Source organism: Aedes albopictus, chromosome 3, assembly GCF_035046485.1.
Source record: "Aedes albopictus strain Foshan chromosome 3, AalbF5, whole genome shotgun sequence".
Classification (NCBI taxonomy): Eukaryota; Metazoa; Arthropoda; class Insecta; order Diptera; family Culicidae; genus Aedes; species Aedes albopictus.
The window spans coordinates 106,675,233-106,700,723 of NC_085138.1; the positions used below are offsets into that span (position 1 = coordinate 106,675,233).

The following is a 25,491-nucleotide window of genomic DNA, read 5'->3' on the forward strand; positions in this document are numbered from 1 at the left end:
GACATTTCACCCCGACCAAAAAATTTTCTCCATACAAACTTTAAATGCATTTTAAAAATAGTTCCCGGTCACCAAAAATGATGAAATTTTGGATTTCGACTAATTTTTGGACGGAGATTCCGATTATGCAATAATCTGGATACCCCTAAAGAACCCAATTGAGTTGTGTCAAATACACATGGCTACGGTGGCTCCATCTGTTCATTTCATAGCGGCAATTTTAGTTATTTTAATGATTGTTGCGATCGCAATATGATGTTTGGGAAGCTATGGCTTAACGCTTTTCAATATTATAATCATTCTTTCCTTTCGACGAAAATTCTTTCAAACAACGGTTGAACATTTATCTTCAAAATAAAATAATACTCAACCCTCAAGTGATGGCCAACCGCGCGAGTTACGGAAGGTTTAACTAATTAACATCTTATGAATGCGTTCAGTGAAATGGATCACATAGGTAACAACTTTAATCAACACATCACTCCGCCGATTTGAATTTTGCCAGCATACATTGTGTAGGCCTTTTATCGTCGGTTTCCTGCAATAAGGGCACAACTCAAAAAATGTGAATTTTCAGAATAAGCGTTTGAAATTTGGCAATCATGAAGCACCTCCTGCAAATTCACTTATTTCTCTCATCATTTGATAAAAGTAAACAAATTTTGATTGTTGTATCATTGAAAGGGGCTGAAGGACTATCTGTTTCATGAATTTTTGACAACTATTTTTCAACGACTATTGAAAAAATTGACTGATTTTGAGTTGTGCCCTTACTGCGGAAAATTGGTGAAAATGCCCAAATCTCGCGTTTCTCATCGAATTTTGGAACGGGTCTTTGTGAGATGAAATTTTACATAGTTTTTCATCATTTGCCATCAAAATCTCAAAAATGACATATTTTGTGTTGTGCCCCTATTGCAGGAAACCGACGTTATGTGATAAATTCGTTATGCATTTATTTACGAAGGTCGGGCAACAATGACACGAAAAATCAGCTGATTTAAGACTTCAAATTAAAGGGCCCATTTCAATATATAAAAGTCGGAACCTCATTCCAGCCTTTGTCCTACGTCAACAATGCGGTTATGTCTCAGACATTACCCACCCCTAGTTTTGACGTAGGACTACGTCTCTGTTTTCTATACCCGGTGTCATTTCAAAATTTATGAAACCAAGAGCGTTACGTTTGAGTGAAAGATTTTAAACGCTCACAGTACCTTTCCCACTGAACGAAATGATAAACAAATCCCGTTATCCGAGAGATGAAACTCCCGCGTTCAATTTGTAATATTCGGTGAACCTAAAAATCATTGATAAATAGTTGAAAAGTTGTTTTAAAGTTAGACATTGAAATCGCTGAAATCTATAAATATGGGTAGCGGACATATTTTCTCGTTCAGTATACCAACGCTCTCTGATTGGTGCGCATCGTGGGGGCAACTACGATGCAGGAAGGAATGCGATCATGCGAGAGCTGATCGTCAGTTCCATTTCGACCACCGTCGAGGTGACACCTCGAGCTGGGCAGCGGCACATCGACTCAGCGACGACACTTGGCTATCGTACTGATAGCACCAGGAATCTCATTCACAACAGCAAGCGGCGGGCCAGTTTTCGATTGCGTCTAGCGTTGAGCGCGGAGAAAACCAACACGAATTGCGTGGCATTGTAAATTCATCAAAATCGTCCATTATTCAAACGGTTCTTTTCAGGACCATCGAAAAAGATTTCTCAAGAGTTAATTGGATGAATTTCCACCCTCGATCGAGAAAGGTGAACCTAGTGCAAAGCAAGGACAGAGCGGCGTTTCTCAGCAAAAGCAAAGCCGGTCATTAATCGCATGCACGGCAGCAAGCGGCGGGCCAGTTTTCGGTGGCGTTCAGCATTTAGTGCGGAGAAAACAAACACGCATAGTGGCATAGTGAATTCATTTAATTTTCCTCCTAATTTAAGGACCATCGAAAATGATTTTTCAAGAGCTGTGAATCGGATAATTCCATTCCAACGAACGGGAAAAGTGTAGTACAACCGAAAAGTGAATGATTTTGAATGCTTGGTAACTCAGCCAGCAACAATTATGACGTCTAATTGTTCCACCCGGACTTTGGCAACGCATTATCATATCCGGACCATTTTGCGTGAAAAATGTTTCAATTCTAACATTTTCCAAATTAAAATGATCTAAATCATCTAATATTTTGGCTACATTATCCGTTCAATGGAAATTTTCTCATTTCTCGGTTGATTAATCGTTTGATGCGTCTGGAGCATAAGGGGCGGGTCATGCAAACGAAATTAACTGAAAAGCCAGCCGAATGGGAGGAGCTTCATCTGCCAATCTAGGGGTATAAAAGCAGTGTTCTCTGTTTTCTTTCGTCATTTTCGTTGGATCAGTCAAGGAGGTTGGAGGTGGATGTCACCTCCAGCAAGGCAGCAGCACAACAACCCAGCGACTACTCTCGGATATCGTGCTGATGATAGCACTTGGAATCGCATCCATGGCAGCGGCGGTGGGCCAATTTTCGACGGCGTCCAGCATTCTCCGCACTCCGCAGCGAAAACCAACACGCATTGCATGGCATTTTGAATGCATCAAAATCGTCCATTATTCAAACCGGTCCTTTTCAGGACCATCGAAAATGATTCCTCAAGAGTTAATTGGATAATTTCCAACATCGATCGAGATGTAGTGCAACCAAAAAGCAAAAGACAGAGCATCGTTGCCAGCAATAGTGAAACTGGTCATTATTGTAATCCACGGCGGTCCAGTTTTCGGTGGCGTTTATCATTCAGCACGGAGAAAACCAACACGCATTGCGTGACATGGTGAATTCATGCCATTTCGTTCCTAAAATCGTCAATTAATCAAACGGTCTTGTTCAGGACCTCCGTTAATTATTCCTTAAGAGTTTGTGAATCAGCTAATTTCATTCCATCGAACGAGAAAAGTGTGGTGCAATTGAGAAGTGAAAGATTGAATACTTGGTGGCCCAGCAATAATGATGAAACCGGTCACTAATGGCCTAATGGTTCCACCCGGAATTTAACAACGCATTATTCTATCCGAACTATTTTGCGTGAAACATTGTTTAATAATAATTAAGTTTAAACATTTTTCAAAAATGTTCGAAGGTGAATATATGACGAAGCCACACCTAGAATTTTCTAGAGCACAAATCTGAAGAACCGAATGTCGGTTTGCGCTTAAAAGTTGATCGTTTGGTTACCCGCTGGTGGTTTGCTCATTTCTCGGCTGGTTAGTTGCTTGATGCGTCTGGAGCCTTCGGGGCGGGTCATGCAAACGAAATAAACTGGAAAGCCAGCCAAATGGGAGGAGCCTAATCTACTAATCAAGGGGAATAAAAGCAGTGACCTCTGTTTTCTTCCGTCATTTTCGTTGAATCAGTCAAAGGGAATGGATGTCACCTCCGCAGCTGCGCACCAATCCTGCGATGACTCTCGGCTATTTAGCTGATAGAACCAGGAATCTCTAGAATCTGGAACCAGGAATCTCAGGCTATATGGAACAGGGCCCATATAGCCGAGGCGGTAAACGCACGGGTATTCAGCATGACCATGCTGAGGGTAACGGGTTCGATTCCCGGTCGGTCCAGGATCTTTTCGTAAAGGAAATTTCCTTGACTTCCTTGGGCATAGAGTATCTTCGTGCCTGCCACACGATATGCACATGCAAAATGGTCATTGGCAGAGGAAGCTCTCAGTTAATTACTTTGGAAGTGCTCATAGAACACTAAGCTGAGAAGCAGGCTTTGTCCCAGTGAGGACGTTACGCCAAGAAGAAGAAGAAGAAGAAGAACCAGGAATCTCATCCACGGCAGTAAGCGATGGCAGTTTTCGATGGCTTCCAGCATTCAGTGCGGATAATTTTCAATTGTCTTGCCGAAATCTCCTGTTATTTAAAAGGTTCTTTTCAGGACCAGTGAAAATTATTCCTCCAGAGTTATGAATCGGATAATTAAAAGCGACAGACTGAAAACTTAGCAACAGCATAGCCGGCCTCTAATTGTTGTTCGCGTAACTATACAACGTATTGTTGAATCTAGCAATTGAGTTGTGTCAAATACACATGGCTACGGTGGCTCCATCTGTTAATTTCATAGCGGCAATTTTAGTTATTTTAATGATTGTTGCGATCGCAATATGATGTTTGGGAAGCTATGGCTTAACGCCTTTCAATATTATAATCATTCTTTCCTTTCGACGAAAATTCTTTCAAACTACGGTTGAACATTTATCTTCAAAATAAAATAATACTCAACCCTCAAGTGATGGCCAACCGCGCGAGTTACGGAAGGTTTGACTAATTAACATCTTATGAATGCGTTCAGTGAAATGGATCACATAGGTAACAACTTTAATCAACACATCACTCCGCCGATTTGAATTTTGCCAGCATACATTGTGTAGGCCTTTTATCGTCGGTTTCCTGCAATAGGGGCACAACTCAAAAAATGTGAATTTTCAGAATAAGCGTTTAAAAATTGGCAATCATGAAGCACCTCCTGCAAATTCACTTATTTCTCTCATGATTTGATAAAAGTAAACAAATTTTGATTGTTGTATCATTGAAAGGGGCTGAAGCACTATCTGTTTCATGAATTTTTGACAACTATTTTTCAACGACTATTGAAAAAATTGACTGATTTTGAGTTGTGCTCTTACTGCGGAAAATTGGTGAAAATGCCCAAATCTCGCGTTTCTCATCGAATTTTGGAACGGGTCTTTGTGAGATGAAATTTTACATAGTTTTTCATCATTTGCCATCGAAATCTCAAAAATGACATATTTTGAGTTGTGCCCCTATTGCAGGAAACCGACGTTATGTGATAAATTCGTTATGCATTTATTTACGAAGGTCGGACAACAATGACACGAAAAATCAGCTGATTTAAGACTTCAAATTAAAGGGCCCATTTCAATATATAAAAGTCGGAACCTCATTCCAGCCTTTGTCCTACGTCAACAATGCGGTTATGTCTCAGACATTACCCACCCCTAGTTTTTTTTTTTGAAGCACGGTTTCGAAATCAGCGCTAAACTGTGCGTCGAAAATTTTGGTCGTTGACAGAAGTTCAAGACTTTCGTTTTAATTTGTAAACTAGTGTAATTGATGACCCTTATCTATGATAGTGTGTTCGAGATAAGAAAACTAGGGGTGGGTAATGTCTGAGACATAACCGCATTGTTGACGTAGGACAAAGGCTGGAATGAGGTTCCGACTTTTATATATTGAAATGGGCCCTTTAATTTGAAGTCTTAAATCAGCTGATTTTTCGTGTCATTGTTGTCCGACCTTCGTAAATAAATGCATAACGAATTTATCACATAACGTCGGTTTCCTGCAATAGGGGCACAACTCAAAATATGTCATTTTTGAGATTTCGATGACAAATGATGAAAAACTATGTAAAATTTCATCTCACAAAGACCCGTTCCAAAATTCGATGAGAAACGCGAGATTTGGGCATTTTCACCAATTTTCCGCAGTAAGAGCACAACTCAAAATCAGTCAATTTTTTCAATAGTCGTTGAAAAATAGTTGTCAAAAATTCATGAAACAGATAGTGCTTCAGCCCCTTTCAATGATACAACAATCAAAATTTGTTTACTTTTATCAAATCATGAGAGAAATAAGTGAATTTGCAGGAGGTGCTTCATGATTGCCAATTTTTAAACGCTTATTCTGAAAATTCACATTTTTGACGTAGGACTACGTCTCTGTTTTCTATACCCGGTGTCATTTCAAAATTTATGAAACCAAGAGCGTTACGTTTGAGTGAAAGATTTTAAACGCTCACAGTACCTTTCCCACTGAACGAAATGATAAACAAATCCCGTTATCCGAGAGATGAAACTCCCGCGTTCAATTTGTAATATTCGGTGAACCTAAAAATCATTGATAAATAGTTAAAAAGTTGTTTTAAAGTTAGACATTGAAATCGCTGAAATCTATAAATATGGGTAGCGGACAAATTTTCTCGTTCAGTATACCAACGCTCTCTGATTGGTGCGCATCGTGGGGGCAACTACGATGCAGGAAGGAATGCGATCATGCGAGAGCTGATCGTCAGTTCCATTTCGACCACCGTCGAGGTGACACCTCGAGCTGGGCAGCGGCACATCGACTCAGCGACGACACTCGGCTATCGTACTGATAGCACCAGGAATCTCATTCACGGCAGCAAGCGGCGGGCCAGTTTTCGATGGCGTCTAGCGTTGAGCGCGGAGAAAACCAACACGAATTGCGTGGCATTGTAAATTCATCAAAATCGTCCATTATTCAAACGGTTCTTTTCAGAGCCATCGAAAAAGATTTCTCAAGAGTTAATTGGATGAATTTCCACCCTCGATCGAGAAAGGTGTAGTGCAATGCAAGGACAGAGCGGCGTTTCTCAGCAAAAGCAAAGCCGGTCATTAATCGCATGCGCGGCAGCAAGCGGCGGGCCAGTTTTCGGTGGCGTTCAGCATTTAGTGCGGAGAAAACAAACACGCATAGTGGCATAGTGAATTCATTTAATTTTCTTCCTAAAATTACACTAGTTTACAGCATTTTTGAACTCGGTAAGCTGATGATCATTTTTGGTGTAGAATCATGCCCTGAGTTCGAAAACGCGAAGGAAAAAAATTACAGTAGAGCGGATTTTTTTTCGACTTTCCATACAAGGTTGATGATTTGAAATCGATTTTTGTTCTATTTTTAAGCAAAGTCGCTCACTTCAAACATCTCATTCTCCGTAATCAATGCTCCGATTGAGCTGACATTTTTACTGCAACTTGCCTACATATGATATGTCAAATAAACGTCGAGAAAGAATTTTTAAGTTGGGTTTTTCTTATTGAAAAAAATACATTTCTTCAAAAAATTTTGGGAATTTTGCTAAAATTTAAGAAGATCGTCCCTGAAACTCGCAAATATCTTGAATTTCATCAATCTGACGCAAAACCTGTATTTAGATGACCGAATGGTATTGTATTCAGCTTTTAATTTATGGAAAAAGATTTAAAATTGGTTGAACAAAACGTAATATATTTGAATTTTAGTAAATTACATATTTTGAAAAGTTGCAAAACTCGATATTGAGCTAAAACTCAAAAACTGTTCTACTTAAAATTTTTTGAAGGTCGGTTACGAAATAAGCATTAAATTGTGCTTCAAAAATTTTGGTCGTTGACAGAAGTTCACGACTTTCGTTTTATTTTGTAAACTTGTGTTATTCATTATCCAAACGGTCCTTTTAAGGACCATCGAAAATGATTTTTCAAGAGCTGTGAATCGAATAATTCCATTCCAACGAACGGGAAAAGTGTAAGTAGTACAGCCGAAAAGTGAATGATTTTGAATGCTTGGTGACTCAGCCAGCAACAATTATGACGTCTAATTGTTCCACCCGGACTTTGGCAACGCATTATCATATCCGGACCATTTTGCGTGAAAATGTTTCAATTCATTTTCCAAATTAAAATGATCTAAATCATCTAATATTTTGGTTACATTATCCGTTCAATGGAAATTTTCTCATTTCTCGGTTGATTAATCGTTTGATGCGTCTGGAGCATAAGGGGCGGGTCATGCAAACGAAATTAACTGAAAAGCCAGCCGAATGGGAGGAGCTTCATCTGCCAATCTAGGGGTATAAAAGCAGTGTTCTCTGTTTTCTTTCGTCATTTTCGTTGGATCAGTCGAGGAGGTTGGAGGTGGATGTCACCTCCAGCAAGGCAGCAGCACAACAACCCAGCGACTACTCTCGGCTATCGTGCTGATGATAGCACTTGGAATCGCATCCATGGCAGCGGCGGTGGGCCAATTTTCGACGGCGTCCAGCATTCTCCGCACTCCGCAGCGAAAACCAACACGCATTGCATGGCATGGTGAATGCATCAAAATCGTCCATTATTCAAACCGGTCCTTTTCAGGACCATCGAAAATGATTCCTCAAGAGTTAATTGGATAATTTCCAACATCGATCGAGATGTAGTAGTGCAACCAAAAAGCAAAAGACAGAGCATCGTTGCCAGCAATAGTGAAACTGGTCATTATTGTAATCCACGGCGGTCCAGTTTTCGGTGGCGTTTATCATTCAGCACGGAGAAAACCAACACGCATTGCGTGACATGGTGAATTCATGCCATTTCGTTCCTAAAATCGTCAATTAATCAAACGGTCTTGTTCAGGACCACCGTTAATTATTCCTTAAGAGTTTGTGAATCAGCTAATTTCATTCCATCGAACGAGAAAAGTGTGGTGCAATTGAGAAGTGAAAGATTGAATACTTGGTGGCCCAGCAATAATGATGAAGCCGGTCACTAATGGCCTAATGGTTCCACCCGGAATTTTACAACGCATTATTCTATCCGAACTATTTTGCGTGAAACATTGTTTAAATAAAATTAAGTTTAAACATTTTTCGAAAATGTTCGAAGGTGAATATATGACGAAGCCACACCTAGAATTTTCTAGAGCACAAATCTGAAGAACCGAATGTCGGTTTGCGCTTGATCGTTTGGTTACCCGCTGGTGGTGAATCGAAATTATCCAATCCGTTCAATGAAAATTTGCTCATTTCTCGGTTGGTTAGTTGCTTGATGCGTCTGGAGCATTCGGGGCGGGTCATGCAAACAAAATAAACTGGAAAGCCAGCCAAATGGGAGGAGCCTAATCTACTAATCAAGGGGAATAAAAGCAGTGACCTCTGTTTTCTTCCGTCATTTTCGTTGGATCAGTCAAAGGGAACGGATGTCACCTCCGCAGCTGCGCACCAATCCTGCGATGACTCGGCTATTTAGCTGATAGAACCAGGTATCTCATCCACGGCAGTAAGCGATGGCAGTTTTCGATGGCTTCCAGCATTCAGTGCGGATAATTTTCAATTGTCTTGCCGAAATCTCCTGTTATTTAAAAGGTCCTTTTCAGGACCAGTGAAAATTATTCCTCCAGAGTTATGAATCGGATAATTAAAAGCGACAGACTGAAAACTTAGCAACAGTATAGCCGGCCTCTAATTGTTGTTCGCGTAACTATACAACGTATTGTTAAATCTAGAATATTTCATGAAACTGCAATCAAAATTATCTAAAATTTCGTTAACAGCAATTGAGTTGTGTCAAATACACATGGCGACGGTTGCGCCATCTGTTCATTTCATAGCGGCAATTTTAGTTATTTTAATGATTGTTGCGATCGCAATATGATGTTTGGGAAGCTATGGCTTAACGCCTTTCAATATTATAATCATTCTTTCCTTTCGATGAAAATTCTTTCAAACTACGGTTGAACATTTATCTTCAAAATAAAATAATACTCAACCCTCAAGTGATGGCCAACCGCGCGAGTTACGGAAGGTTTAACTAATAAACATCTTATGAATGCGTTCAGTGAAATGGATCACATAGGTAACAACTTTAATCAACACATCACTCCGCCGAATTGAATTTTGCCAGCATACATTGTGTAGGCCTTTTATGTGATAAATCCGTTATGCATTTATTTACGAAGGTCGGACAACAATGACACGAAAAATCAGCTGATTTAAGACTTCAAATTAAAGGGCCCATTTTAATATATAAAAGTCGGAACCTCATTCCAGCCTTTGTCCTACGTCAACATTGCGGTTATGTCTCAGACATTACCCACCCCTAGTTTTTTTGAGTTGTGCCCCTATTGCAGGAAACCGACGATAAAAGGCCTACACAATGTATGCTGGCAAAATTCAAATCGGCGGAGTGATGTGTTGATTAAAGTTGTTACCTATGTGATCCATTTCACTGAACGCATTCATAAGATGTTAATTAGTCAAACCTTCCGTAACTCGCGCGGTTGGCCATCACTTGAGGGTTGAGTATTATTTTATTTTGAAGATAAATGTTCAACCGTAGTTTGAAAGAATTTTCGTCGAAAGGAAAGAATGATTATAATATTGAAAGGCGTTAAGCCATAGCTTCCCAAACATCATATTGCGATCGCAACAATCATTAAAATAACTAAAATTGCCGCTATGAAATTAACAGATGGAGCCACCGTAGCCATGTGTATTTGACACAACTCAATTGCTAGATTCAACAATACGTTGTATAGTTACGCGAACAACAATTAGAGGCCGGCTATGCTGTTGCTAAGTTTTCAGTCTGTCGCTTTTAATTATCCGATTCATAACTCTGGAGGAATAATTTTCACTGGTCCTGAAAAGAACCTTTTAAATAACAGGAGATTTCGGCAAGACAATTGAAAATTATCCGCACTGAATGCTGGAAGCCATCGAAAACTGCCATCGCTTACTGCCGTGGATGAGATTCCTGGTTCTTCTTCTTCTTCTTCTTCTTGGCGTAACGTCCTCACTGGGACAAAGCCTGCTTCTCAGCTTAGTGTTCTATGAGCACTTCCAAAGTAATTAACTGAGAGCTTCCTCTGCCAATGACCATTTTGCATGTGCATATCGTGTGGCAGGCACGAAGATACTCTATGCCCAAGGAAGTCAAGGAAATTTCCTTTACGAAAAGATCCTGGACCGACCGGGAATCGAACCCGTTACCCTCAGCATGGTCATGCTGAATACCCGTGCGTTTACCGCCTCGGCTATATGGGCCCTGTTCCATATAGCCTGAGATTCCTGGTTCCAGATTCTAGAGATTCCTGGTTCTATCAGCTAAATAGCCGAGAGTCATCGCAGGATTGGTGCGCAGCTGCGGAGGTGACATCCATTCCCTTTGACTGATTCAACGAAAATGACGGAAGAAAACAGAGGTCACTGCTTTTATTCCCCTTGATTAGTAGATTAGGCTCCTCCCATTTGGCTGGCTTTCCAGTTTATTTCGTTTGCATGACCCGCCCCGAAGGCTCCAGACGCATCAAGCAACTAACCAGCCGAGAAATGAGCAAACCACCAGCGGGTAACCAAACGATCAACTTTTAAGCGCAAACCGACATTCGGTTCTTCAGATTTGTGCTCTAGAAAATTCTAGGTGTGGCTTCGTCATATATTCACCTTCGAACATTTTTGAAAAATGTTTAAACTTAATTATTATTAAACAATGTTTCACGCAAAATAGTTCGGATAGAATAATGCGTTGTTAAATTCCGGGTGGAACCATTAGGCCATTAGTGACCGGTTTCATCATTATTGCTGGGCCACCAAGTATTCAATCTTTCACTTCTCAATTGCACCACACTTTTCTCGTTCGATGGAATGAAATTAGCTGATTCACAAACTCTTAAGGAATAATTAACGGAGGTCCTGAACAAGACCGTTTGATTAATTGACGATTTTAGGAACGAAATGGCATGAATTCACCATGTCACGCAATGCGTGTTGGTTTTCTCCGTGCTGAATGATAAACGCCACCGAAAACTGGACCGCCGTGGATTACAATAATGACCAGTTTCACTATTGCTGGCAACGATGCTCTGTCTTTTGCTTTTTGGTTGCACTACATCTCGATCGATGTTGGAAATTATCCAATTAACTCTTGAGGAATCATTTTCGATGGTCCTGAAAAGGACCGGTTTGAATAATGGACGATTTTGATGCATTCAAAATGCCATGCAATGCGTGTTGGTTTTCGCTGCGGAGTGCGGAGAATGCTGGACGCCGTCGAAAATTGGCCCACCGCCGCTGCCATGGATGCGATTCCAAGTGCTATCATCAGCACGATATCCGAGAGTAGTCGCTGGGTTGTTGTGCTGCTGCCTTGCTGGAGGTGACATCCACCTCCAACCTCCTTGACTGATCCAACGAAAATGACGAAAGAAAACAGAGAACACTGCTTTTATACCCCTAGATTGGCAGATGAAGCTCCTCCCATTCGGCTGGCTTTTCAGTTAATTTCGTTTGCATGACCCGCCCCTTATGCTCCAGACGCATCAAACGATTAATCAACCGAGAAATGAGAAAATTTCCATTGAACGGATAATGTAGCCAAAATATTAGATGATTTAGATCATTTTAATTTGGAAAATGTTAGAATTGAAACATTTTTCACGCAAAATGGTCCGGATATGATAATGCGTTGCCAAAGTCCGGGTGGAACAATTAGACGTCATAATTGTTGCTGGCTGAGTTACCAAGCATTCAAAATCATTCACTTTTCGGTTGTACTACACTTTTCCCGTTCGTTGGAATGGAATTATCCGATTCACAGCTCTTGAAAAATCATTTTCGATGGTCCTTAAATTAGGAGGAAAATTAAATGAATTCACTATGCCACTATGCGTGTTTGTTTTCTCCGCACTAAATGCTGAACGCCACCGAAAACTGGCCCGCCGCTTGCTGCCGTGCATGCGATTAATGACCGGCTTTGCTTTTGCTGAGAAACGCCGCTCTGTCCTTGCTTTGCACTAGGTTCACCTTTCTCGATCGAGGGTGGAAATTCATCCAATTAACTCTTGAGAAATCTTTTTCGATGGTCCTGAAAAGAACCGTTTGAATAATGGACGATTTTGATGAATTTACAATGCCACGCAATTCGTGTTGGTTTTCTCCGCGCTCAACGCTAGACGCAATCGAAAACTGGCCCGCCGCTTGCTGTTGTGAATGAGATTCCTGGTGCTATCAGTACGATAGCCAAGTGTCGTCGCTGAGTCGATGTGCCGCTGCCCAGCTCGAGGTGTCACCTCGACGGTGGTCGAAATGGAACTGACGATCAGCTCTCGCATGATCGCATTCCTTCCTGCATCGTAGTTGCCCCCACGATGCGCACCAATCAGAGAGCGTTGGTATACTGAACGAGAAAATATGTCCGCTACCCATATTTATAGATTTCAGCGATTTCAATGTCTAACTTTAAAACAACTTTTCAACTATTTATCAATGATTTTTAGGTTCACCGAATATTACAAATTGAACGCGGGAGTTTCATCTCTCGGATAACGGGATTTGTTTATCATTTCGTTCAGTGGGAAAGGTACTGTGAGCGTTTAAAATCTTTCACTCAAACGTAACGCTCTTGGTTTCATAAATTTTGAAATGACACCGGGTATAGAAAACAGAGACGTAGTCCTACGTCAAAATAATATTTATTATTCGTCATGAAATATAGGTATTGAAACAACTATATTAATTTTTATTCTGTTTGATTTTTGAGAAAAGGGATTCTTGAAAAATCGGGGATTGTAAATGACTGGAAATAAAAAAAATCTGAAGAAAAAGATTCTAAAGGAATGCTATTAAATTTTTCCTGAACTTGACGCTTCCTATACTACGAAAAAAAAAATAAAAACTAGGGGTGGGTAATGTCTGAGACATAACCGCAATGTTGACGTAGGACAAAGGCGGGAATGAGGTTCCGACTTTTATATATTTAAATGTGCCCTTTCATTTCGCGCCCTTAATGCTAGAGCTAGGTAACTCGTTTTGGAAAGTGCGGATAAAAATGGCTGGTAAAACTCATCCTGGTATAAAACAAACTCTTTGATGGTCTAAAATGTTGAATTAATATGTGTTTTCGGATTTTCAATTGACAAACTTGTGTTTATTGTGGTATACGTTCAGATATAAACAAATTTCTTGCGATTACGCAAAACCAGTTACCTAGTTCTAGCATTAAGGGGACGATTTGAAGTCTTAAATCAGCTGATTTTTCGGTTCATTGTTGTCCGACCTTCGTAAATAAATGCATAACGGACCTATCACATAAAAGGCCTATACAATGTATGCTGGCAAAATTCAAATCGGCGGAGTGATGTGTTGATTAAAGTTGTTATGTGATCCATTTCACTGAACGCATTCATAAGATGTTAATTAGTTTAACCTTCCGTGACTCGCGCGGCCATCACTTGAGGGTTGAGCATTATTTCATTTTGAAGATAAATGTTCAACCGTTGTTTGAAAGAATTTTCGTCGAAAGGATAAAATGATTATAGTATAGAAAGGCGTTAAGCCATAGCTTCCCAAACATCATATTGCGATCGCAACAATCATTAAAATAACTAAAATTGCCGCTATGAAATGAACAGATAGCGCCACCGTAGCCATGTCTATTTGACACAACTCAATTGCTGTTAACGAAATTTTAGATAATTTTGATTGGAATTTCGTGAAATATTCTAGATTTGGCAATAATTTGAATAATTTTCACTGATCCTGAAAGAAACTTTTAAATAACAGAAGATTTCGGCAAGATAATTGAAAATTATCCACACTGAATGCTGGAAGCCATTGAAAACGGTCACCGCTTACTGCCGTGAATGAGATTCCTGGTTCTATCAGCTAAATAGCCGAGAGTCGTCGCAGGATAGGTGCGCAGCTGTGGAGGTGACATCCACTCCATTTGTTTGACTGAACCAATGAAAATGACGGAAGAAAACAGTGGTCACTGCTTTTATTCCCCAAGATTAGCAGATTAGGCTCCTCCCATTTGGCTGGCTTTCCAGGTTATTTCATTTGCATGACCCTCCCCGAATGCTCCAGATGCATCCATCAACTAATCAACCGAGAAATGATAAAATTGCCATTGAACGGATAGAGTAACCAAAATATTGGATAATTTCGATCAGTTTAATTCCAAAAATGTTTAAACCTAATTTTAGTCCGGATAGAATAATGCGTTGTTAAATTCTGGGTGGAACCATTAGGCCATTAGTGACCGGCTACATCATTATTGCTGGGCCACCAAGTATTCAATCTTTCACTTTTTAGTTGCACCACACTTTTCTCGTTCAATGGAATTAAATTAGCTGATTCACAAACTCTTAAGAAATAAATTACAGTGGTCCTGAACAAGCCCGTTTGATTAATTGACGATTTTAGAAACGAAATGGCATGAATTCACCATGTCACGCAATGCGTGTTGGTTTTCTCCGTGCTGAATGATAAACGCCACCGAAAACTGGACCGCCGCTTGCTGCCGTGGATTAGAATAATGACCAGTTTCACTATTGCTGGCAACGATGCTCTGTCTTTTGCTTTTTGGTTGCACTACATCTCGATCGATGTTGGAAATTATCCAATTAACTCTTGAGGAATCATTTTCGATGGTCCTGAAAAGGACCGGTTTGAATAATGGACGATTTTGATGCATTCACCATGCCATGCAATGCGTGTTTTCTCTGCGGCGTGCGGAGAATGCTGGACGCCGTCGAAAATTTGCCCACTGCTCCGCTGCCACGGATGCGATTCCAGGCGCCTTCATCAGCACGATAGCCGAGAGTAGTCGCTGGATTGTTGTGCTGCTGCCTTGCTGGAGGTGACATCCACCTCCAACCTCCTTGACTGATCCAACGAAAATGACGAAAGAAAACAGAGAACACTGCTTTTATACCCCTAGATTAGCAGATGAAGCTCCTCCCATTTGGCTGGCTTTGCAGTTTATTCCGTTTGCATGACCCGCCCCGCATGCTCCAGACGCTTCAAACGATTAATCAACCAAGAAATGAGAAAATTTTCATCCACCTCCACCCTCCTTGATTGATCCAACGAAAATGACGTAAGAAAACAGAGGGCACAGCTTTTATACCTGTAGATTAGCAGATGAAGCTCCTCCCATTTGGCTGGCTTCCACTTTATTTCGTTTGCATGCCCCGCCTACATGCACCCAGACGCTTCAAACGATTAATCAGCCCAGAAACGAGTAAATTTTCATCGAAAAGAGCACCAAGCATTCATTCTTTCACTTTTTGGTTGCATCACGGTTTTCCTGACCGATGGAATGAATCCTGCTTAAGGAATCTGGACGATTTAAGAAAGAAAACTACATTAATTCACCATTTCACGCAATGTGTGTTGGATTTCTCCGCTCTGAATGCCGGATACCGTCGAAAATTGCCCCATCGCTTGCTACCGTGGATAAGATTTAGTAACCGGCTTCACTGTTGCTTAGGCACGAGTATTCAATCTGTACTATTTGGTTCCACTACATCTTTACTATTTGGTTTCTCGATCGATTGATGAAAATTATCCGCTCATGAGTTATCATTTTCGGTGGTCCTGATAAGGATCGTTTGGTTATGAATTCACCATGCCAAGCAATGCGTGTTGGTTTTCTCCGCGCTTAATGCTGGGCCACCGAAAACTGACCTGCTGCTTACTGCCGTGGATAAAATTAGTAGTCGACTTCACTCTTGCTGACAAACGGAGCTGTCTTCCACTTTTCGGTTACAACACTGTTCTCGATCGATGGAGGTATAATTATTCTTAACTCTTTTGGAAAGACTTTCTGTGGTCCTGAAAAGGACCGTTGGAATAATGGACAATTTTGATGAATTCACCATGCCACGCAATGCGTGTTGGTTTTCTCCGCGCTCAATGCTAGGTGCCTCCGAAAACTAGTCTGCCGCTTGCTGCTGTGCTCAGTGGATGAGATTCCTGGTACTAACAGCCGAGATTTGACGCAGTTGATGTGCAGCTGCCAGCTGTGGAAGTGACATCCACCTCCATCCTCCTTGATTGATCCAACGAAACTGACGAAAGAAAACAGAGGGCAAAGCTTTTATACCCCTAGATTAGCAGATGAAGCTCCTCCCATTTGGCTGGCTCTCCAGTTTATTTCGTTTGCATGCCCCGCCTGCACGCACTCAGACGCACCAAACGATTAATCAACCCAGAAATGAGTAAATTTTCTTTGAACGGATGAAGTTACCAAAATATTAATTCGAAAAATGTTAGAATTAAACAATGTTTCACTCAAAATGGTCTTAATAGGAAAATGCGTTGCTAAATTCCAGGTGGAATCATTAGTGACCGGCTTCGTAACTGTTGCTGAGCCATGAAGCATTCAATCTTTCACTTTTTGGTTGCACCACACTTTTCTCGATCGATGGAGGAAAATTATCCGAATCATAACTCTTATGGAAATAGTTTCGAAAATCCTGAAAAGGACCGGGACGTATGATGGGCAAATAATTTGCATTATTTCACTCCGCCACGCAATGCTTGTGGGATTTATCTGCCCTGAATGCTAGACGCCGTCGCGAATAGGCCCGCCGCTTGCTGCCGTAGCTGAGATTTATGACCGGCTTCACCGTAGCTGAACAACCACCAAGCATTCAATTTATCACTATTTGCTTTCCCTTTCACTGGAGGAAATTTATCTAATTAACTCTCTAGGAATCATTTTCGATGGTCCTGAAAAGAACCGTTTGAATAATGGACGATTTTAGGAAGGAAATGAAATGAATTCACCATGCCACGCACGGTATTCTCCGCGCTGAATGCTGGATGCCGTCGAAAACTGGCCCGCCGCTTGTTGCCCTGGATGCGATTCCTGGTGCTATCGATAGGCGAGCGTCGTCGCTGGGTTGATGTGCCGCTGCTCAGCTGGAGGTGACATTCACCTTTGTTGGTTGTTCCAACGAAATCAACGAACTGCGAACTGCTCTCTCCTCGACGGTGGTCGAAATGGAACTGACAATCAGCTCTCGCATGATCGCATTCCTTCCTGCGTCGTAGCTCCACCGCACGATGTGCACCAATCAGAGAGCGTTGGTAGACTGAACGAGAAAATTTGTCCGCCACCCATATTTATAGATTTCAGCGATTTCAATGTCTGACTTTAAAACAACTTTTCAACTATTTATCAATGATTTTTAGGTTCACCGAATATTACAAATTGAACGCGGGAGTTTCATCTCTCGGATAACGGGATTTGTTTATCATTTCGTTCAGTGGGAAAGATACAGTGAGCGTTTAAAATCTTTCACTCAAACGTAACGCTCTTGGGTTCATAAATTTTGAAATGACACCGGGTATAGAAAACAGAGACGTAGTCCTACGTCAAAAACGGCCACGATTTAAAAATATCAAATATTAATTTAATCAAAATTTTCCAGCCTTCCAATGTTTCCAACTATAAGCTGAACAAGGGAGTTGTTGTGAGTGGTTTCTGGCGTCTATTGTATAAAGGAATCTTATTACGCCTAACAAACTCCACCGAGCATAATGAAATTCAGCTGTATGTTATCGATTGTGGGGTAGAATAATCAAATTTTAATTTTCAGATCAGTACAATCAATCCAGCAACATTTAAACACATTAAATTGATTAGTTGGTAAGTATATTTTCATGTATATGAAATAATATTTTTTTCTTTTCAGGCCTCTTGCATCATATCCCGGCTATGCGATCAAATCTAAAATAATGTAATTATGTCTAGTTCTGAAGCAAAAAAAAAAAATACATGAAAAAATATTTGAAAACGCTTGAAATAGAGAGTAGGGGAGAAGAAGGATGTAGAAGAAGAGCGTATAACAATATAAAATTAAAATGATATTGGTTAGGAAGGAGCAAAATAGTTTCTCGCAGTGTATCAATTCTCAGAAAACTGCATGCACACGGAAATCCTGTTCCAACGCTTGCGATTCACGGAAAGCGAGCATCCGAAATCCTGCTCTGGTCTGGGCGCGCGCTGCTGCCGAGGAAGACAGAAACGAGCTGGATGGATGACGAACAAAGGGAAGAAAGAGAGAGGTTATAGATAGGATTCACTGTGCTGTGCCCTTGAATGAAAAATCAGTTTTGAGATAGATGTTGTTGAGAACGGTGTGTGTCTCTCGCGGTCGTGAATAAAAAAAGAAAAAGGTTGAAAAATGAAATTTGTAATTTATTTAAATAAAAGGGAGAAATCCTACAGTCCTTATGGAGACTGAGCTCAGAGCCGGATCAGCATTAATCAGGAGAGTTCATCTGAATCTTTTCCCATCCAGTTAGTTGCCTAAGCTGGGTACATGTTAGGAACGTACTTTAGGGCCACGCCACGGTTTTATGCGACAGAAGACAGCGCCGACATGAGCCCATCCGCCGTTTCAAGTCAGTAGTGTCACCGGATCTTACTACTTAAGAGGATAGAATGCCGTCGCTAACAGCTCACTTGTGTGTAGTTACCTAAGCGTGTACCGCCTCAGTTACCAATTACAAAGCAAGACCAGTATGCCGTACTGGCGTCGTTCCTGATGTGCCCGAGGCACTCCTAGTTGGGCTGTGCCACTTTGGGAGAGGTACCGTATCGCTTGTACGGAGAGACGCTTCTGGTCCTTGGCCAAAGGAGAAGAGGTGAGGGCTCTGACATAAGAGGCCACTATGAAGGGGAAAAACCAAGACGAGGTCACCGAAGTGGAAGTCAACAGTGCGACGTGCAGGTGGCCACCACAGCCATTGGGCTAGGGTTGGGGTCGGCAGGGACACAGGTAGCTTTGGTTCAGCTACCTTGGCGGACGTAAAAAAGTCTGTTAAAGTAGGGACATATGTCACCTGACATTCCACGAGCCACCGGAGGAAGGTTTATTTCAGGTGTCTAGAATCAGGACATACATATGTTATGGGACTGCAAAAGCACTGCCGGGAGCAAACTGTATAGGAGATGCGGTGCCGAAGGCCATACGGATCAAGTCTGAACGAGTTCACCCATTTGTCTAATTTGTACCGGGAAATCCATGAACAACAGGAATCCAACGGCCTTCAAGAAAGCCGCAGTGAACAAATCACAGTGCAGGTAACGCAACTGAACCTGAACCACTGTAACGCAGATCAGCAACTGCTTTGTCAGGTGGTTTCTGAATGGGGGACGGATATCGCCATCATAGCGGACCCATACCGAGTACCCGCCGGCAACGGCAATTGGGTCACGGATGGGTCCAGAAAAATGGCGGCGAGATGGACGACTGGTAAATACCCCATCCAGGAGTTGGTGTCTACTGGCAAAGTAAACGAGGTCTTCTTCTGTAGCTGTTATGCTCCTCCGCGGTGGTCGATCGAGCAGTTCTCGCGAATGCTGGATTGTATGACGACTGTGCTAACAGGGCAAAGGCCGGTGGTAATAGCGGGTGACTTTAATGCCTGGGCCGTGGAATAAGGAAGCTGTTCCACGAACCCGCGGGGTCAGATCCTGCTAGATACACTGATCATACTAGATGTCGACCTGGCTAATGTTAATAAGAGTACACGTAGTCGGAATGGTGCGGAATCGATTATTGACGTTAATTTTTTGTAGTCCTAACCTAGCCGAACATGTAGTTCGAACTGCAGAGTATTCGATAGCTACACTCACAGCGATCACCTGGCGGTTCGCTATAGTATCGGTTATAACAACAGCAGGCAACGGGTAGAAGGAGAGGCGGCTAGACCAAGGCCAAGCCCTCGCAGGTAGAAGACATCATACTTCGATGAAGGGGTATTTAGGACAGCGCTGTGAGCAAAACCTACTTGGTATAGACGGCGACGAGCTGGTAGCGGTGCTCTTGCTTGCGTGCGATGCGACCATGCCTATGCGAGTCCACCCTAGAAATGGAAGACCACCAGCTTGCTGGTGGAAACAAGCGATTGCGGACCTGCGCCGCGCCTGCCTACGAGCAAGGCGGCGGATGCAGCGAACACGATCTGAGGAAGAGCGAAACGGATGTTGTTCATCGCTGCAAAAGCTCGGCTGCAAGCGAAAAGGCCTGCTTTGAGGATCTTTGTCGGAGTTCCAGAGCAAATCCGTGGGGTGATACCTACAGGATCGTAATGGCCAAGACGAGAGGTGTAATGGCTCCTACAGAGCAATCTCCAGAGATGTTAGAGAGGATCATCGAGGAGCTTTTTCCGCGCCATGATCCTAGTCCTTGGCCTCCATTCGTAGGACAGCCGGAGACTGGGCTGGCGATGATGAGGGGGTCACCGATGTGGAACTTGCGGGGTCAGCAAAGTCCCTATCGCAGAGGCCCACGAGATGTTCAGGTCTGCTATGCAGAAATGCCTGGACGAGGGAGTTTTCCCAGAGGTTTGGAAGCGGCAGGGCCTGGTTATATTGCCAAAGGCGGGGAAACCACCCGGAGACCCGTCGGCATATAGACCAAAATGCTTGATAGATATGGCGGGGAAGGTGCTCGAAAAGATCATCCTCAATAGAATATTGAGGTTCACCGAGGGCGAAAATGTTCTCTCGAGTAACCAGTACGGCTTCCGGAAGGGGAGGTCCACCGTAGACGCTATCTTGTCGGTTACAAAAACCGCCGAAAAGGACCTGAGCGTAAGAGAAGGAGGATTCGCTGCTGTGCAGCAGTGACTCTGGATGTAAGGAAAGCGTTTAAAAGCGCCAACTGGTCTGCTATTCCCGATGCGCTCTTGCGTCTGGGGATACCCGGGTACCTGTACAAGATTCTCGATAGTTACTTTCAGAATAGAGTCCTAGTTTACGACACAAAGGTGGGTCGGAAGTGCTTTCACATAACCTCAGGAGTCCCGCAAAGTTCCATCCTGGGTCCGGTGTTATGGAATGTCATGTACGACGAGGTGTTGAGGTTAGAGTACCCAGTGGGAGTGAAGATTGTCGGATTTGCCGACGACATTACGCTAGAAGTATACGGTGAATCGATCGAGGAGGTGAAGTTGACTACCGACCACTCGATCATGCTTGTGGAGGCGTGGATGAGGTCCAGAAAACTGGAGTTAGCTCATCACAAGACTGAGGTGACGGTTATGAACAACCGGAAGTTAGAGCAGCAAGCGATGATCAGTGTAGGCGATTGCGCTATCACGTCGAAGCGCTATGTGAAACACTTGGGCGTGATGATCGACGATTAGCTTACCTTCTGTAGCCATGTTGATTGCACCTGCAAAAGAGCCTCCACAGCTATTGTGGCACTGTCGCGGATGCTGTCCAATAGTTCTGCGGTGTACGCCAGTAAGCGCAAGCTTCTGGTTAGTATTGCTACGTCCATACTTAGGTATGGCCATCCGGCGTGGGGCACTGCGCTAAATACTGAATGCTACCGACGGAAGCTGGAAAGTACTTACAAGCTGATATGCCTGAGGGTTGCGAGGGCGTACCGTACCGTGTCACACGACGCGCTCTGCGTAATCGCTGGTATGGTGCCTATCGGCATCCTTATCAAGGAGGATATGGAGTGCTTCAAAATGCGCGGCACAAGAGGCATACGCAGGACTGCCAGATTGAACTCCATGGTTAAATGGTAGCGCATGTGGGACAGTTCCACCAAAGGAAAGTGGATCTACAGATTGATCCCGAGGGTAGATAGTTGGGTTTACAGGCGCCAGGTCCTTTCGGACCATGGTTGCTTCCGACAGTATCTACATAGTTTTGGACATGCGGGGAGGACATAACTCCAGACAGTCATGTCCAGAGGATTGTAGGGATGAGTTTGGCTGGAATGCCGTTTCAACGGCTATCACTCACATCGTCTTGGAGCTATAGAGGAGGTGGCGCGTGGACTCGAAGAATGGATCGTGCAGGCGCTATACAAGAGGTGATCCAAGGGTTCGGATTTGGCTACTTAGGTCACACCGGTGCCCTGCGGTCGAAATCGACCCTTACAGCGATTGAGTGGCCGCGGGGAGAACATCCTGGTAGCGTTGCAGTCTATGTGTTGGTCTACTGGGTTTGGATCCGAATCCGTGGCAAGGTCGGGGCAGGTGGCGGCCCTATGTCGGCATGTCCTTCTGTATGCTGGCTGATAGCGCCCTACTTGCTGAAAAGTCAAATTGCTGTGTACAGTTGAAATCGGGGGTGGTGTCTTTCCTGCCTGCCTTCCGAGGATGAAAGACGTGGTAAGGACCACTCGGGAAACATGGCTGAGCGCCAGCATGCTACCTAGATGGGCTCCCCAAAGCGAGTCATCGACGTGCGTTGCTGCAGGCTACGCAGCTAATCTTGAGTGTGCGATGTGCACTAGCTCTTCTCTGAAGCCAAACCGTCTTGGTGGTTGCGGGGAAACGAAGGGTTTGGCTGGCATAAGAATGTTGTTTAGTGGGTCGAGAAAAGAGTAGACCTGGCTTGTACGTTTGTTTTAGAAGGCAGTCCTTAACCATGTACTTCCTGGACCTCCCTGTTTAGGTTTAGAAGAAAAATCGAAGGCTCCCCTCTGAGCTAGTCGTCAGTTACAGAATCATAGGTTCCCGACAATCATCTTATGAAGAGAACGTGTGACTTACTACGCTACGGGCCCCGGCTTATATTAAACATTATCGGGAAGCATGAGGTTTTTAGGGACAAACCAGAGTTCGTATGAATGTCCAGTTCATGTTTTGAATCAAATACTTTAGTGAAGGTATGGTATTATGGGATGTTGGAATTGGAATTGGAAAATACTAAGTCTAAGTCTAGTCTAAAGTTTTCGCTGAATTCGATCTTATAAATACAAATATTTTATAGATTCTGGGTCTCCAGATAGCCTAGTGGTTAAGGCTATGGATCGCTAAACCGGAGATGGCGGGTTCGATTACCGTTCCGGACGGGAAAATGTTCTCGATTCTCTGGGCATAGTGAATCATTGTACTTGCCTCACAATGTACAAACTCATGCAATGGCTGGCAAAGAAAGCCCTTCATTTAATAACTGTGGAAGTGCTCAAAGAACATTAAGTTGAAGCAAGGTAGGCCAAGTCCTAGTGGGAACGTAGAGCCACAAAGAAGAAGAAGAAGAACTTATGATTCTACACAACATATTTCAAAATATTTGAATAAGTTTGCTAGTTCAGAGTTTGCTTCATTAACAGTATAAATTATATCTTGTCATTTCATAAAATTATAACTTTGTACTGCCTTTTTTTTACTCCAGATGGCCAGCACCCTCGTGACCTACGAGCTGGTCCTAATGGACCAGGTCAAGCAAGCACCGGATCCAACTACTGACTGTTCGTTCTACTAATTACCCCCCTAGTGGTTGACACCTGTCACGAATCCCACCGTTAATTGTAACCTGCCTGGATGTAAACAAATTCAAACAAATTGCACCCGCTTGCTATCGAACCAAGGTCACCCCGCCGCTGACTGTACCTATCTAGAATGCTTTTCACCTGTCTACAAATTGGCACCGCCATCAATTTTCCACTGACAACCCCTCGGTGATGGACTCCAATCCGAAGATTGATGACTTTTGGGGCGCGGTCAGGCCAATCATTTTCGTCGCACAGCTTTTCACATTCTTCCCGGTGCAGGGTGTCTTCAGCCGGGATCCTCACAAGATTCGGTTCCAATGGATGCACTGGAGGACTTTGTACTCGTTGACGTTTTTGGTACTGGCAGCGTTGATCATAATTGCCCAGATCAATCACACTGTTGTCTCCACGGCAAGCACCAGCATGATCAGTAAGTATTGCTATTTGGTGGATGGGGTTCAAGAGTCCTTATGATGGATATTAATCTTCACAGCTTCGGTGCTGTACTACATACTCAACTTTAGTGGATCGGTTTGCTTTTTAATAATCGCTACAAAGTGGAGGACCATCATGTTAAACTGGAAAATGTATGAGGAAGTGTTCCTGCATCCACCATATCTGATGAAAGGCCGAAGTTTGAAGTTCAAGGTTCGGATGGTTGGCGGAGGCATACTCCTGTTAGCTTTTGGTAGTTATTAGTTTGTATCACATCTTGAAATGGATAATATAATAGTTCATGCTTTCCAGTGGAAGATTTACTGCACGTTCTATCGTGTTGCCGAACGATAGAAGTGTACATAGAGCGTTGTGATAACAGTACACCATTTTGGGAAACTTTCTACACCCGAGAACACTCCAAAACATTCGATTATGTTCCATACAGCCTTCCTCTGGCAATACTCTTAGAGTTCATTCACAAGGTCTATCTGTTCGTGTGGACCTTCATGGATGTATTCATATCGCTGGTTAGTATAGGGCTTGCGATGCGGTTCGAACAGTTGTTCCAACGCATTGAACACCTCAAGGGAAAACTTCTACCGGATTCATTCTGGGCGGAAATCCGTTTGGATTACACGAAAATTTCCAATCTAGTTATCTACATGGACGGGATTTTGTCGCCCATGATAATGATCACAAGTGCGTCGAACATCTTCTTCATCACCTACCAACTGTATATGTCCGTTCAGTAAGTATCTTTGTATTAGCCACCTCAAACTTTTCACTCATGTCAATGATCCATTCTTCCAGACTCGACGCTTCCACTATGACAACCTTCTACTACCGAGTCTCTCTACTGTTTCTGATCCTAAGAACGCTAGTGATGCTACTCACGTCATCGCATGTCTACGTGGCATCTAGGAAACCCTTGGAGATACTTCGAGCGGTTCCGATGAGCTCTTGGTCCACCAGTGTATGAGATCAACTATCCAACAACCATATTAGTCAAACAATAAGCGGTTCCATTTCCCTCATACAGGTTCAACGCTTCACCAACGAGATCCTGAACATCGAAAACGCCCTGTCGGGGCATAAGTTTTTCTTCCTGAGGCGAGGTATCATACTAGCGGTAAAATTCTGGGGATTCGAGCTGTGCAACCCCGTTAAAATCTGATTACCATTTCAGATGGCAGGAACGATGATAACGTACGAGTTGGTGATGTTGAGCGAAGTTCGACACTCGGACAACACCCAATTTTGCGACGGAGGACACCGTTTGTACTGAGCGGGAAAAAATGCGGTTTTACCCTAAATGTGTATGCATGTGTGTTATTTTCACAATATTACACGACTGTTTGTTGCTTCAAGTGAGCCTTCACAAAACCATATTAGTTGGGAATATTTTGTTGATCACATCCAAGAAGTTGCATTCCGTGGTTGACGTGGAAATCAGAAAT

At 42.9% G+C, this 25,491-nt stretch overlaps 1 protein-coding gene across 1 annotated transcript in view; it reads left to right on the forward strand.

Annotated features, from left to right (window-relative positions):
• Nucleotides 1-25,364, forward strand: part of LOC109416051 (gustatory receptor for sugar taste 64b-like) — a 50,424-nt gene extending 25,060 nt beyond the window's left edge. The window contains exons 4-10 of the mRNA XM_062857421.1: nt 23,497-23,541; nt 23,723-24,026; nt 24,090-24,284; nt 24,344-24,782; nt 24,845-25,007; nt 25,074-25,163; nt 25,221-25,364. Of these exons, the coding sequence (XP_062713405.1) occupies nt 23,497-23,541; nt 23,723-24,026; nt 24,090-24,284; nt 24,344-24,782; nt 24,845-25,007; nt 25,074-25,163; nt 25,221-25,319 (1,335 nt within the window). The 3' untranslated portion in view covers nt 25,320-25,364. The remainder of the gene's footprint in view (nt 1-23,496; nt 23,542-23,722; nt 24,027-24,089; nt 24,285-24,343; nt 24,783-24,844; nt 25,008-25,073; nt 25,164-25,220) is intronic.
• The last annotated feature ends 127 nt before the right edge of the window (nt 25,365-25,491 follow it).